The sequence below is a fragment of the Plectropomus leopardus genome, chromosome 5, assembly GCF_008729295.1.
Source record: "Plectropomus leopardus isolate mb chromosome 5, YSFRI_Pleo_2.0, whole genome shotgun sequence".
NCBI lineage: Eukaryota > Metazoa > Chordata > Actinopteri > Perciformes > Serranidae > Plectropomus > Plectropomus leopardus.
The window spans coordinates 29,414,534-29,427,145 of NC_056467.1; the positions used below are offsets into that span (position 1 = coordinate 29,414,534).

At 40.2% G+C, this 12,612-nt stretch overlaps 1 protein-coding gene across 1 annotated transcript in view; it reads left to right on the forward strand.

Annotated features, from left to right (window-relative positions):
- The first annotated feature begins 1,341 nt into the window (after nt 1–1,341).
- ryr1b (ryanodine receptor 1b (skeletal)) overlaps nt 1,342–12,612 on the forward strand; it is a 95,801-nt gene continuing 84,530 nt past the window's right edge. Inside the window, 1 exon segment of the mRNA XM_042486394.1 lies at nt 1,342–1,657. Within this exon segment, the coding sequence (XP_042342328.1) occupies nt 1,610–1,657 (48 nt within the window). The 5' untranslated portion in view covers nt 1,342–1,609.

Here is a 12,612-nt window from a genome sequence, read left to right on the forward strand (position 1 = left end):
GTCCTATATTAGGTAAAAACAAAAGTCAAACATTCTCTGGTTCCTGCTTCTGTCATATTTGATCTGCAGCTTTTCTCTGCATCGTGTCATTGCTGAATTATTCCAAACTGTTTTTCAGATATAATAATCTCAAGACTTTACTTAGGGCTCTGAAAACTTGAGATATGGGACAATGATCATATTTTTTGATATTTTATCAAAGTAATGGAGTCATGGACACAGTGCCACCTATTAGAGTTAGATATTCGTATTTAGTTTTAGTTAAGGTAAGTTTAAAGTGTTGTAAAACAAGTGATGTTGAGTATTTCCACTCACTGATTAGTCTGTATTTTCCAGTATAAGCATCTGAATCTGATGATAGTCACTATCAATCAAATCAGATTTAACCACAATGCAGTCCTGATCTAGCAGATTATCAAACTTTGGGGTTTTTATTTTAAACTGAGGATGTTTCTTGTCTCTGTCTTATTGTATATATTGTAAGTAACAAATGTTGACATTTTAATGAATTTGTGCACCTAAGTTCTTCACATCAACTTAATTTTATCAGTAAAAAATCCTATCACAAAGTTAGTATTCACACTTAGAGATAGTGACTGTACAAATCCTCCATTATGCATGTGTGGCTGTGCTGTCTCTGCATTGCTCTTGCAGAGATGATAATTACCTGCAAAAACATCATAACATTAAACTGGTACAACCCAGAGCATTAGAGTTTAGAGTACAATGAATTTAGTTTTTAATTCTTTTATTTCATGTCTTTGGTGTTGCTGTTATTCTGGGTTGTCCTTTGTTGATTTGTAGTAGACAAAAATAGGCCTTGGGCTTCAGCCTATTCCTTTTTTGGTTACTGATTGAAAAAAAAGAGAAATTATCTGTTTCCCATGATTCATGTAACCTAAATTGAAATTATTCATTCATTTGAACCTCATCAGATGACTGTCAGGTGATACAGGTGTTTCCACGTAGCATCCAAGGGGAGCATTAATGCACTATATCTGTGCAGTGCCTTCACTTTAAAGAGTTCAGGTGTGTGTGTGTGTGTGTGTCTGCGCATCTCTTCTTACTGCACACTCCCCAAAGGCTAGTCCTCACCCCCTTTCCTTTTATAGCTTCAGACATGTGGAGGGAGGGGAGGTGTGTGTGTATGTGTGTTTGTTGGAGGGGGTCAGCCTGTGTGAAGGAGTGGCCCACTTCTACAAACATGGCGGCACGATGGGATGGGAGCGGTGTAAATGTGTAACAAGGTACCTGCCCCTCCCTCCCTCCCTCCCTCCCTCATCTGCGGTTGGGGGATGCAAGTGGAGAGGAGAGAGAAGTCGGGGAGAGCCTCGCCTCCTGTCACTCTCTCTCACAACACCGTGAGAGCCACAGGACTCATGCTGTTCGCCAGCACACCCACACACACGAGCACCGAGAGCGAGAGAGACAGAGTGTGTGTGTGAGAGAGAGGGGGGGGGTACAGCAACAAGAAAGCAAGGAGAGGTGCAACGTGGAGAGCCACAGGGAGGGACATAGCAAAGGAGATAAAAATTACAAATCCTGAAGAGAGAAATTAGAAGGATTTTGTCTTTTCTCCCGAGGAGCTGCGAATAACCCTCGGCGAAGGATGGCAGAAGGGGGAGAGGGAGAGGAGGAGATTCAGTTCCTGCGAACGGTGAGTCCTGCTTACTTTCCTTTTTGGGAAACCTGCATTGGCTGCCTGAGAGGAGATGGAGGAGATGAGGAGTTATGAGGACAGTGAGGAAGGAAATTAGATCATATTTTACTGAGGAGTAGCAATAAATTCATTCTCTACGTGACAAAACTTTTGATCTAAATTTGACTCATGACCTTTCAGCATCAGCTTCGCTGCTCCTCAGTGTCAACTGGTTGAACAGTTTCTTCACTTACATCGCTTTTGCTTTTCTGGCATTGGATATTTAAGTCAAACCTGTAGTTGCAGTTCTCAGAGCCAAGGCCTGTTTCTGTATATAGTTGACTATTTTTGCGGTGCCCTGAATGTGCCATGACCTGCTTATTAGTTGCTCTCTTTAAACTTGGTAATTGATTCCTTTAATCTCGTGTGAGCGCAGAAATCCAACCCACATTACATGATCATATTTTGATCTTTTAAGAATGCACTGCTCATTGTTTCGCCCTAATCTCTTCTATATTACGTCCAGAATGTTCTGGGCTGAAGAATAGGTGGGTAACTCTCTCTCTCTCTCTCTCTGTGTGTGTGTGTGTGTGTGTGTGAGAGCCCAGATAGATAGACAGGGGCTGGTGCATCTGTTAGCATCGTTATCTATTTTTATCTGAGGAAAGTAGAGCCTGTCAGTGTGGGGTGAGGAAGCAGAGCAACAAGCTACCCAGAGCCTGCAGGGGACAGCTGGCCAAAGGCTGCATGTCTTCCTTGGAGGAGCGAGCATATAGTCACAGGAGAGAGATGTCCAGTTCCAGTGTCAAAGTCAATGGGCGACGACCCCCGAAAAATGACCTAAAACTGCTGAGTTGGAGGAATGGTTTTATAAAGCTAGAGAGAAAGAGAAAGAGAGAGAGAGAGAGAGAGAGAGAGAGAGAGATTGTACTGTATGTGTGCACTATCTCAGAAAGATACAATATTTAATTGTCTTAATATATTAATTTTAATTGATTCCATTTGTTTCCATGCACCTGAACCTATAGTTGACCAACCTTTGGATGTTAAAAAACGCAATCAGGATGCCAAAAACTGCTATTGATACCAGTAATTAGCTGAAAGATCATAAGTTAGGTTACTGCAAGAGCCAGTGTTTTAAGTCTAAAGCTGAACAATATATTTGATATCAATATCAACATATGAATAGGTTTTATATCCTTTAAAGCAAACTGACAAACTTTTATATTCAAGCTGTCACCCTTTAAAAAACAAAAATTTTAATAACTTTTGGTAATTGAATCATATTATTAATGACAAGATTGGAAACACTTGACTCAGGTTGTTAATAACATGATGAGACTCTAGTGACAGTCAATAATCAATAATACAGAATTATTGCAGGCCCTATTTAAGGGCATTAAAAAAGCAAACTGAATGACAGACATAGCCATAGGAACGACATGTAAAGTGGATAGTGAGGTCTGCTGCTTTCAGGAGCAGGGGAAAGTAGAATATATTTACAATGAGAGATGAAATTGTCAGATTTGGGTTATATATTTGTGATATTTTTTTTCTAAAAATTACATATTTGATGTAAAAAGCAGTTGGCCGTAGCAGTAGGTAATTTCATGTTATATAATTTGGCCACCATTAAAAAAAAAAAGTTTGAACACCCCTGCTCTCATCTCTACTCACTTTATTTGTCTTTGAGAGGAGGAGCATCAACAAAACCTCCACAGTGGAGCTGCAACAATTAATTAATTTATCGGTTAGTTGTCAAATATTAAATTACTCGCCATCTAATCTGATAAACGATTTATTGGTTTGAGTAAGTTTTTACAGAAAAAAAGTCAAAAGTCTCAGAATATTTTCTGGTTATTTTACTAATCTATAACAGTAAACTATATTTCTTTGGCCTATTGACAAAACAACATCAGGCTGAGCTTTGGGAAGCACCAGTCAACATTTTTCACCATTTTCTGACATTTAATAGATGAAAAAGTAATCAGTTAATCAAGAAAATACTCTGCAGATTAATCAGCAATAAAAATAATCATAAATTGCAGCCCTACTCCACAGTGAAATGTGTTTTTGTTTAAGTGGACCTCTACTTTCCTGCAATGTTTACCTCACTGTCACTTGAATCTAGTTGGCTGTGAAATAATAGTTCAAGGACAAATAGGCCAGACAACGGCATGCAAAAAGACCACAGGCAAATTATATTGATGGACGGGATTCCTGCCGAGCTTGTGGAGTCAGCTCACAACTTCCACAAGACGGCATTACAGAGCAGCTGTTGCTTCTGTTCCAAAAGTATAAACTGCCTTTTTTTCTCCTCCTCTGAAATTGGCAAATGAATGTTGAGACACAACAGTCCAAACACTTCGAATGCCTTCAGCGGGTTGGTCCTTTGGTTCAAGAGGCTCAGTTAGGATGAAACTATTAGACACCATCACTTCAAAAGGAAAAACAATGCAGCTCTTTGTGAATTATTAATGTGTTGTGTACTTCAATGGGTCTATCTTTGACACTAACAGTGTTGGGGTCAGGGGTTCAATCCCCACTGGGGACACAGGGCTAAAAATGTAAGTGTCTTGTGGTGCTGTGACGATGCTTGGATTAAAGCGTACGCCAAATGCTCTGTGTTATCAGGCTTTTAATTAGAGGACAGTGATGGGAGGCATTGTGTGAGTCAGCTGTTTCTCTCTGCTGGGGTTTTTCCCTGGGTTATGTTGGAGGTGGGAGGTGTGATGAAAGCAGAGTGAGAGCAAAGAGGACTTTTTACCCCACCTGGACCAGCTGGGGAAGCAGACTGTAGTCTTATAATACTTCATATAATCTGTTCATAGTGACATAACTTGACATGGAGGTTCACAGCCTGTGTGCCAAGGCTCAGCAGGGGTTTAGCTCAGTCCATCACTATTTTCTTCTAGCGGCCATTGTGTCATCTTATAACGATTTCATGAAATCTTTTGAAAATGAACAGATGTATAAAAGAATTGTCGTATATCACACAGTGGTGTCTAGTTTAGGATAACAAACTTGTGATTTAAAAAAAAAAAAACAACAACTCAAAATTTATCCAAATAGAATGTATTGTTAACCAAAAAAAGTCCTTTGTTTTCCTCAAATGTAGCCTTTATAAGCTCAAAGCTATGCACATGTTAGCAGATTTTACTGTGTATCAATATTTATAGCAAGCCTACAGGTCTTTCAGAGTCCTAAAGGGAGTGTTCACCCCAAAATCAGAAATATGTATTTGAACGCTTACCTGTAGTGCTATTTATCAGTCTACATTGTTTTGATGTGAGTTGCTGAGTGTTGGAGATATCGGCCGTAGAGATGTCAGCCTTCCCTTCATTATAATGGAACTAGATGGAACATTTGAAAAACTCAACAGCAGTGTCTCTTTTTAGAAATCATGTCTTAGTTACCCTCGATAATCCACAGACCTTTATCATGTAGGAACTGTTCTCCATCTGCCAAACTACACTGTCCAACCGAATCCCCTCGCAGAAGGAAGCGTGCTTCTGCTCATGGACGAGAGGCTCATGCTCTCCACAGTGTGAGATGTAAACAGTTATATTGCCCTCCTCGGCTGGGCTGTAACATTATCTAGCTCAGTGGTGCTAGGAGAGCAAGCAGTAGATACAGGCTTCCTTCTGTGTTGTGATACTGTTGTACTTTGGTAGAAAGAAAACAGTTCCAACGTGAAACTGCTCCGTTAAATTCAAGAGAAGACATACATCTCTATGGCTGATATCTCCAACACTCAGCAACTCACACCAAAACAATCTACATTCATATTTAGAGCTACAGCTAACAGGGAAAGTACAGTTTTGGTTTTGGGTTGAACTGTCACTTTAAGATGTTTCTATTCATTCTCATCTGGCACAGTATGGGTTTTCACTGTGACAGGCAGCTTTTCTGCTCGCGTAAGTGTAGAGTTGATGCCATATAAGTTGGGCCTGATCTAATTAAAGCTGCATTTTGGAGAAACTGAAGCTTTCAAAACTTAAACACTTTGGCTTTTGCATGATATAAGACCAAGCAGGAAGGGTGAGTGCTGTGGAAACCACTGACAAAATAACTTGGCTTCACAGAAATTCACTGGAGACTCCAATAGCACATGAAAAATTAGGTTAGTTTAAATCACATTGGTGTTGCACAGAAGAGCCATGATACCACAGAAATGCAGTTCACTTCACTGCCAGATGCTCTTAATTTTTTTTCTCTCTCTTGTATCAGTTGTACAAGGTTTAACCTGCTATGCTTTGTGAGCTAAGAAATCAACGGAAGGAAAAACATTTTCCATATTTTTAAAATCATTAAAATCTCCCTTGTCCCCCATGTGGTTCTAAGTGTAACAAATGGAACAAATACACAAACTCTACAGCAGGTTGTACAGGCTTGCCCTTCGCTCCTGTCAAAGTAGCTGTGAGCATGTAAGTGTTCCTTTGAGGAATCTATCACTGTCTATTTGAGAAAGGAGCTGAAAAAATGCTAGCAGTGTAAATCCTGTCAGTTCCTCTATTTTTATCCTTTTCTCTGTTACTCTACTTGTTTTTTCATCCTTGTTGGGAATCCTCCAAATAAGATAAAAAGCTGTGGGGGTGTGAGTTTGGGAGTAAGACATGGTAGTCTTACCACATTTGTATTTTTTCCCCATGTTTTTTTTTGTTTGATAGCAGGAGAAGAAAAGAATAGGAGACTAGATCTTTCAAATGCTGAATCCTGTTCAGTTTAACAGATGGAAAAAAATGTTATGGATTTATGTCTTTTCAGCAAATCTCAAGTGAATGTTTTCACATCACAAAAAGGCCACACACACACAGTTTGCTCAGCAGTGCAGCTCTATTCTATTCTAGGTGTCATTGTGTTATTCTTATATGGCCCAGGTCTGTGACTCATACAGTGCTCAGTGAGGCTTCTCCACGCTAGCTGGTGGAGTGTAGCCATGCCACCTGCTGTACAGTAGCAGGTTACTTAAATTCTCCATCCACTCAAACAAAGTGGATGTTGAATTACTGCTATCAGGTATAAAAACACCACCCTGAGAGCACTTCAGCCCCCACATTAGCTGTCAAGAGATTGGCTTAGCTTGCAGCAGTCTTACCTTTTCTCTTTAGAAAAAGCCACAGACTGCTGAAATGTCTGTGAGCTATAAACACTTGAGAGCTTTCATCAGGTAACCTGGAGTTCATACAATGGTGCAGTTTCTCTGCAGGTGACGGTAAAAGCTGTGTCACTGTTTCACGATGCCACATTTGCGGTGTGAATCACATAGGCGAGTGAGTTTGAAGGGGTATTCGAGTTCCAGTCTATAACAGCAGTTTCTTATTATAGTTTGCCACTATAAGTGCACACACTCTGGAGGGAGAAACCAGAGGAGTCAGTGTCCTACTTGCCAGCATCCTTCGGGAGAAGTGGTGTGTGTCTCTGTGTGGATGTGGGTGTGTGCCTGTAAAGTGAACGGAGATCTTGTTCATTGTTGTGACTGTCAGTTGTGACAAATGCAGGCTGAAGACGCCTCAGTGACTTTTGTCAGAGCTGTACAGGCTGTGATGTTGACAGGAAGCACTGATTTGGCGTTTTGCAGTTTCAAAGGTGACGTCATGTCCCGGTTAAAACCAGACTTCAATAGTTTGAAAGGGGAAATGTGTATGTCAAGGTTATATACAATGTTTTAACAACTTTTAAAAAACTATATTTCAATGTCATACAGGTCCCACTACACGCTGAAGTAAGTCTTTGAAAGGCAGTGCAAACAACCTGGACGTCTTTCAATTTTCAGCCCAGGTTCAGCCCAGCCCAGATTTAAATGCAGGCATCGAGAAGTCTTTTGACCTGTAAATGAATAATTCAGTGCTGGGTGGATATTAGTTTTTGGGGCGCTTGTTTTTGTTCTTGTGTCTGCTTTTAAGTCTGATTTTACCAGTGACTGTTTTTTCCCCCTGAATTTTACCTTTATGTGATGGACAGTAGATACAGACAATAGATGCAATGAAGGTCACTGGCAGGCTTGGTGAAGTTGCGGTGATGTCTTGTACCTCTTAACCACTCAGATGTCCCACTCGTGACTTTTTAGGCTAGGTTCTCATGGCCTGATCAGTTTTGCACCCAGTACCAATTTGTTACAATACCCACATTTGTTCAGCTCTATTACCAAAATCTATCTCACATCCCTCTGTGTCATTGGAATAATTAGTATAATCAAGAGTTAATTAGAGTAATCATTTTTTAAAATAATAAATGTGTTGTCTACAAATGGTTCTAGCTTTAAATAGATTTATTAAGGTATCTGAAAGGAGTCTTACTCTGATCTACTGGATCAGATGATGAAATGTTTAATGAAATGCTACTTCTGCCCGCATCTGTCCTTTTGGGCCTAATGAAAGAAACGATACACAAACAAATTTTATTTTATCTTTGCTCATATCCACAATATGTTCTTATTTTGTCAGTACCCATCAATATCTGGGATTCACCAATGTGTTTTGTTATTTTATTTTTTCTCTTCTGTGAGGTAAGAGAAAACTTAAAAGTGGTCAAGATCACTCATACCAAGATGAGAGAAAAACATCTAATTTTCACAGACCACAAATTGTTGACAAATAAGTTTTACATTTGAGGGACTTTTTAAAAATGCAGGGATATCATTTAATGAAATTAGGATTATGTTTTACAGTAACAAGATTGCTCACTCTGCCTCTCTCACCCTTGTTAGACCTGGCATCAACATGCGTCTCCGGTGATATGATCACAACTGGATAGCGCTAAATACGGGTATAAATAGCTACCAAGACGCATTTCTTGCTGAGGTGGTCTGGGATGCATTTGACCACATATCTTTTTTAGTATGAACACTAACGCCATTCTGATGTGTCTCCGACAAGGACTATGTCATCAGTGTAGGATGTGGTGGTTGTTTTGGTGACAGTGTGCTAATAACATACCCATTTTATGTAGAGTTGGACAAAGTGATGCATGACCGTCCATCATTTTGTCCTGTGGAAGGAGATGTGTCAGCTTTACTGACACAACTAACTTGAGTAGCAAGCATGCTACAGAGCAGCTAGCAAAATGGTGGACAGATAAACAGTGTGCTGGACAGTAACCAAATCTGAACACAGGTGGTCAGCTGGAGACGCATGATAGGTATGAATGGCAATGTGTCTTGGCTGTCCATATCACTGAAATGCATGCTCATACCAGATCTAAACAGGCTCTTTGTCCCTCTTTTTTAGACACATTTCCATTTTCCCAGACCCCTTCACTGTTATTCTTTATCTGGACACTCGATGTCCTCGGACTTTCCGTTAACTCCAGATCCTGCCACTCCCATCTACCCTCCAATCGCCTCATTCCCCTCCCTTAAGCTTCCCCGCCCGTCTCACGACCTGCACCTCATTTCTTCATCAGCCCAGCAGCAAATATCCCGGTCCTGTCCCCAGTCAGTTGTCAGATAGTTGTTTTTTTGTCATGCTTATTTTTTTTCGAGCAACCTGTACCTGCTTGTCAACCTACCTGTCTGTCTAAGCTTATTTGCATCTCCCACTAGTTATTAAATCACTGAATTGTCCTTATCAACCTTGGCCATCTGCAACTGTCACTCTTTCTTTGGGATGCTGATTTCAATTTCTGCAGTTTAGATTATAACTGACAGAGGAAACCAAAAACTTTTATACATATTAAATTGGTTACACTGCTGTTTATTTGTACAGAGACACAGTCACTCCGTGTTTTTCATCCCAACTGTCCTTCCTAGTACCTTCTCCCATACACACACACACACACACACAGTGTGTGCATCAGTGAGTTATAGCAGCAGCAGATTTTGGGACAGCAGCAGATGAGGGCCAGGGGTGCGGGAAGTGGGGAGGGTGCGAGCGAAGCAGGGCTTTAGAAGTGCTGAGCCCAGGAGATGAACACTTCCGCAGCGGGGCAACAGTGCACACATAACCACACACACACACACGCATACACACACACACACACACACACACACGCACACACACACACACACACACATGCAGCACCTGTTACTCCGCCTGCTTTGGTCACAGCAGTTTACACAATAAACAGGTGGTCTGCTCTGTCAGGCATGAGACATAGGGGGATCCTGCAGGAGCAAAGTGCTGCAAAGTGACAACTGTTATGAAACCTTTGTGTGTGTGTGTGTGTGTGTGTGTGTGTGTTTGTGTGTGTCAGTGTCAGCTCTGTCAGTGATTAGCTCTGTCACTTTACCACTTTAATGGAATGTAGTGCAATGTAATTTTATGTAGTGCACAATAATACATTAACCTTATGTAAAATAAGGATAGATACAATTTACCAGGTTTTAGTAAAATTGCTATTTTCTGCCTGTAGTCCCTGGGCAGGTAGATGAAACAAATAAATTTGATGTAAATAGAGAACAAAACACCAGGTCACAGAATTTTACAAACATTACTGTCCCCATATCCCACCCCACGTATTCATAATAAATCACAAATTTGTGCATAATTGCAACAATAAAATTGTCAGGGGACAGTCATTCCCACATCCTAAAACCACCTTTCCCCTCTCCCACCTTCCAGCATTCACAAATATGTGCAAAAGATACATTTAGTGTGATAAAAAAGAGATAGGTACAATGCTACACAGTCCTAAAATCTGAACTCCACTCCCCTACACACTAATTCACAAATGTGCACAAGTTTTGTCCATTTCCGCCGCTCATAGTTCAAAGACCGTAAAGTGAGACAGTGAATAATAGCTTAAAATAATGAGTCAGTCAAACTTAGATGGTGCCAGGACTAAACTCAAAAAGATGAAAAGATAAACAGACTCGCTCTAACCTCACACAAAAGAATACACTCCTTAAAACTGGCGCAGAGAGCCTGACAATAAACAAAATCAGTAACGCCCGTATCAGCAGAGCTTTTCAGAGATGGAGAGAAAATTTTGCTAATTGTTTAGTTTTCTACGTACTGGAGCCAAAGGCTGATGATTGCGACTTCAATCTCATATTGATGTAGCTAACTATTGATGTAGCTACAGACCACCTCACCGGGAGGAAAACACTGCTGCACTCAAATACACTACATCAATGTATGAGAAAGACTGGGTCACTGTATGAAGTGGGTCGTGTTCAGAAAGGCTGGCAGAGATACAGTTGATTTGTAGTAAAAGTGCTGGTATGATCGTTTCAAAGCCCTGAAGAGGCTAGTACAGCATAAAGTGTTCTGTAGCTAAACAAGTCCAGACGGCCGATGTTTACTTCATAATTTCTAACCGACAGTCTTTGTTCCAAGATGCCCCAAATCTTCCAGAATGTGTGTGCAGTCAGAGTTTTGTCAGAGATGGAAATGTGTTGGATTCACATTGCAGTCATTTGTTTTGAGGCTTTTGGATTATCCTGCAAAAGCTGTCTGGAAATTATAACAATATGATGTTATTAACTAAATAAGTTTGAGCGTGGGCTGAGATGAAACCATGATTCTTAACTTTGTTGGCTAGTTGAAGATATTTGTGGTGTAATGTTTAGGTTGCTGAATAGTTTCATAGATAGACTGCAGGTCTTTGTTGTATTTGCCTTCATGTATGCAGACTATATTTTCATTTGGACTGAGGGATGTCGCTTGTCTTGCCCAATAAATCTCTATCTGCATATCAACTCATACTCAATATTTGTATTGCACATCTGTTTCAAACAGGCCTGCTGGTCTGGAAAATACTTTGCTCACACTTAAGACAAATACACTTTTTTTTTTTTTTTTTTAGAGTAGTGGATTTTGGATTCAGGCCAGCTAAAATAAATTATTTATAGCAGTGTTTTCCTTTGAATTGCTGTTGTGTGCCAGACTTATCGTCTTTCAAAGGGCAGAGGCTGTTTAATGTTTGATGTGTGGTAGTTTGTAGCAGTTTAACTGAGCCGAAGGGGAAGGAAGTATCTGTGTGTGTGTGTGTGTGTGTGTGTGTGTGTGTGGGCTGTCAAAACAATATATGTCGATGAAATGAAACATGGTGTCTCGAAAGGCCCAGATGCACCAAACTAACATTAAAGAACTAGAGGTGACAAAGGCTAACTATTGTGTTGCCTCAATTCTTTGCCTGCATGAAGGAAAGAATGATATTTCAGTAACATAAAAAAAGACTAACTGCATTAAGAGTTTATTAGCTAAAGAAAAAGAAAAGTTTTCCTCATATAACAATTTGGGTTTTTAATTTTTTTTATCCCACTCCTTCTTGGCTTGATTAATGGCTGACCCTTGTGTGTCAGGTCCCTTAGAAATTAATTTGCGAATTATCACAGTTTAATTCCAGAGTGTTTGTTTTGCGACTAAAATCCCTTTAAAATGGAACATATTCCTGTTATCTAGTAGATATTTTTCTCAGCAACCTTATCAAAAAAGTTTGGATCCTGTAAGAGTTGTAGCCATTGTTAAGATTTTAACCCTAGTTTTGATGTCTGTGTTGCTGAAATGTGTAACCAGCTAAGCTTTTGATTAGGTTTCCTAATGTTAAATGTATTTCACTTTTTGGGCAGTGTTTGCTTTATTTTGCTTTTTGCCTATCAGTTAAGTTACCAGCTAGTTTTCCTGTGCTCAATGCTTTCCCGGTGAGCAAGAAAGTCTTGCTCTTTCTCCAAGTGCGGCCTCTAAGTATCTCTGAGTGAGACCTCTAAGTATCTGCTGGTCAGCAGAAGGAGGGAATGTGATAGTGACAGGTGCAGCCACCTAAAATAGGAGAGGAGTGGAAGGGGAAGGCCCACAGCAAAATGGTAGAGGTAATGGAAAAGGGGAGAGAAAGGAGGACTGCAATGAAATAATATGCGTCTGGAGAGAAAATTGAGTAAATCAAAAGAAATAGTGTGGAGCTAAAGTGAGCATGATGAAGAGACAAACAGACAGCAAAGACAAGGCTCTAAATCCTCTCGACTCTCTTTTGTGTGCGGTTGAAAGATTTATCGTCAGTGATTCAATGCAGCACAATAACTTTTCTGTCTT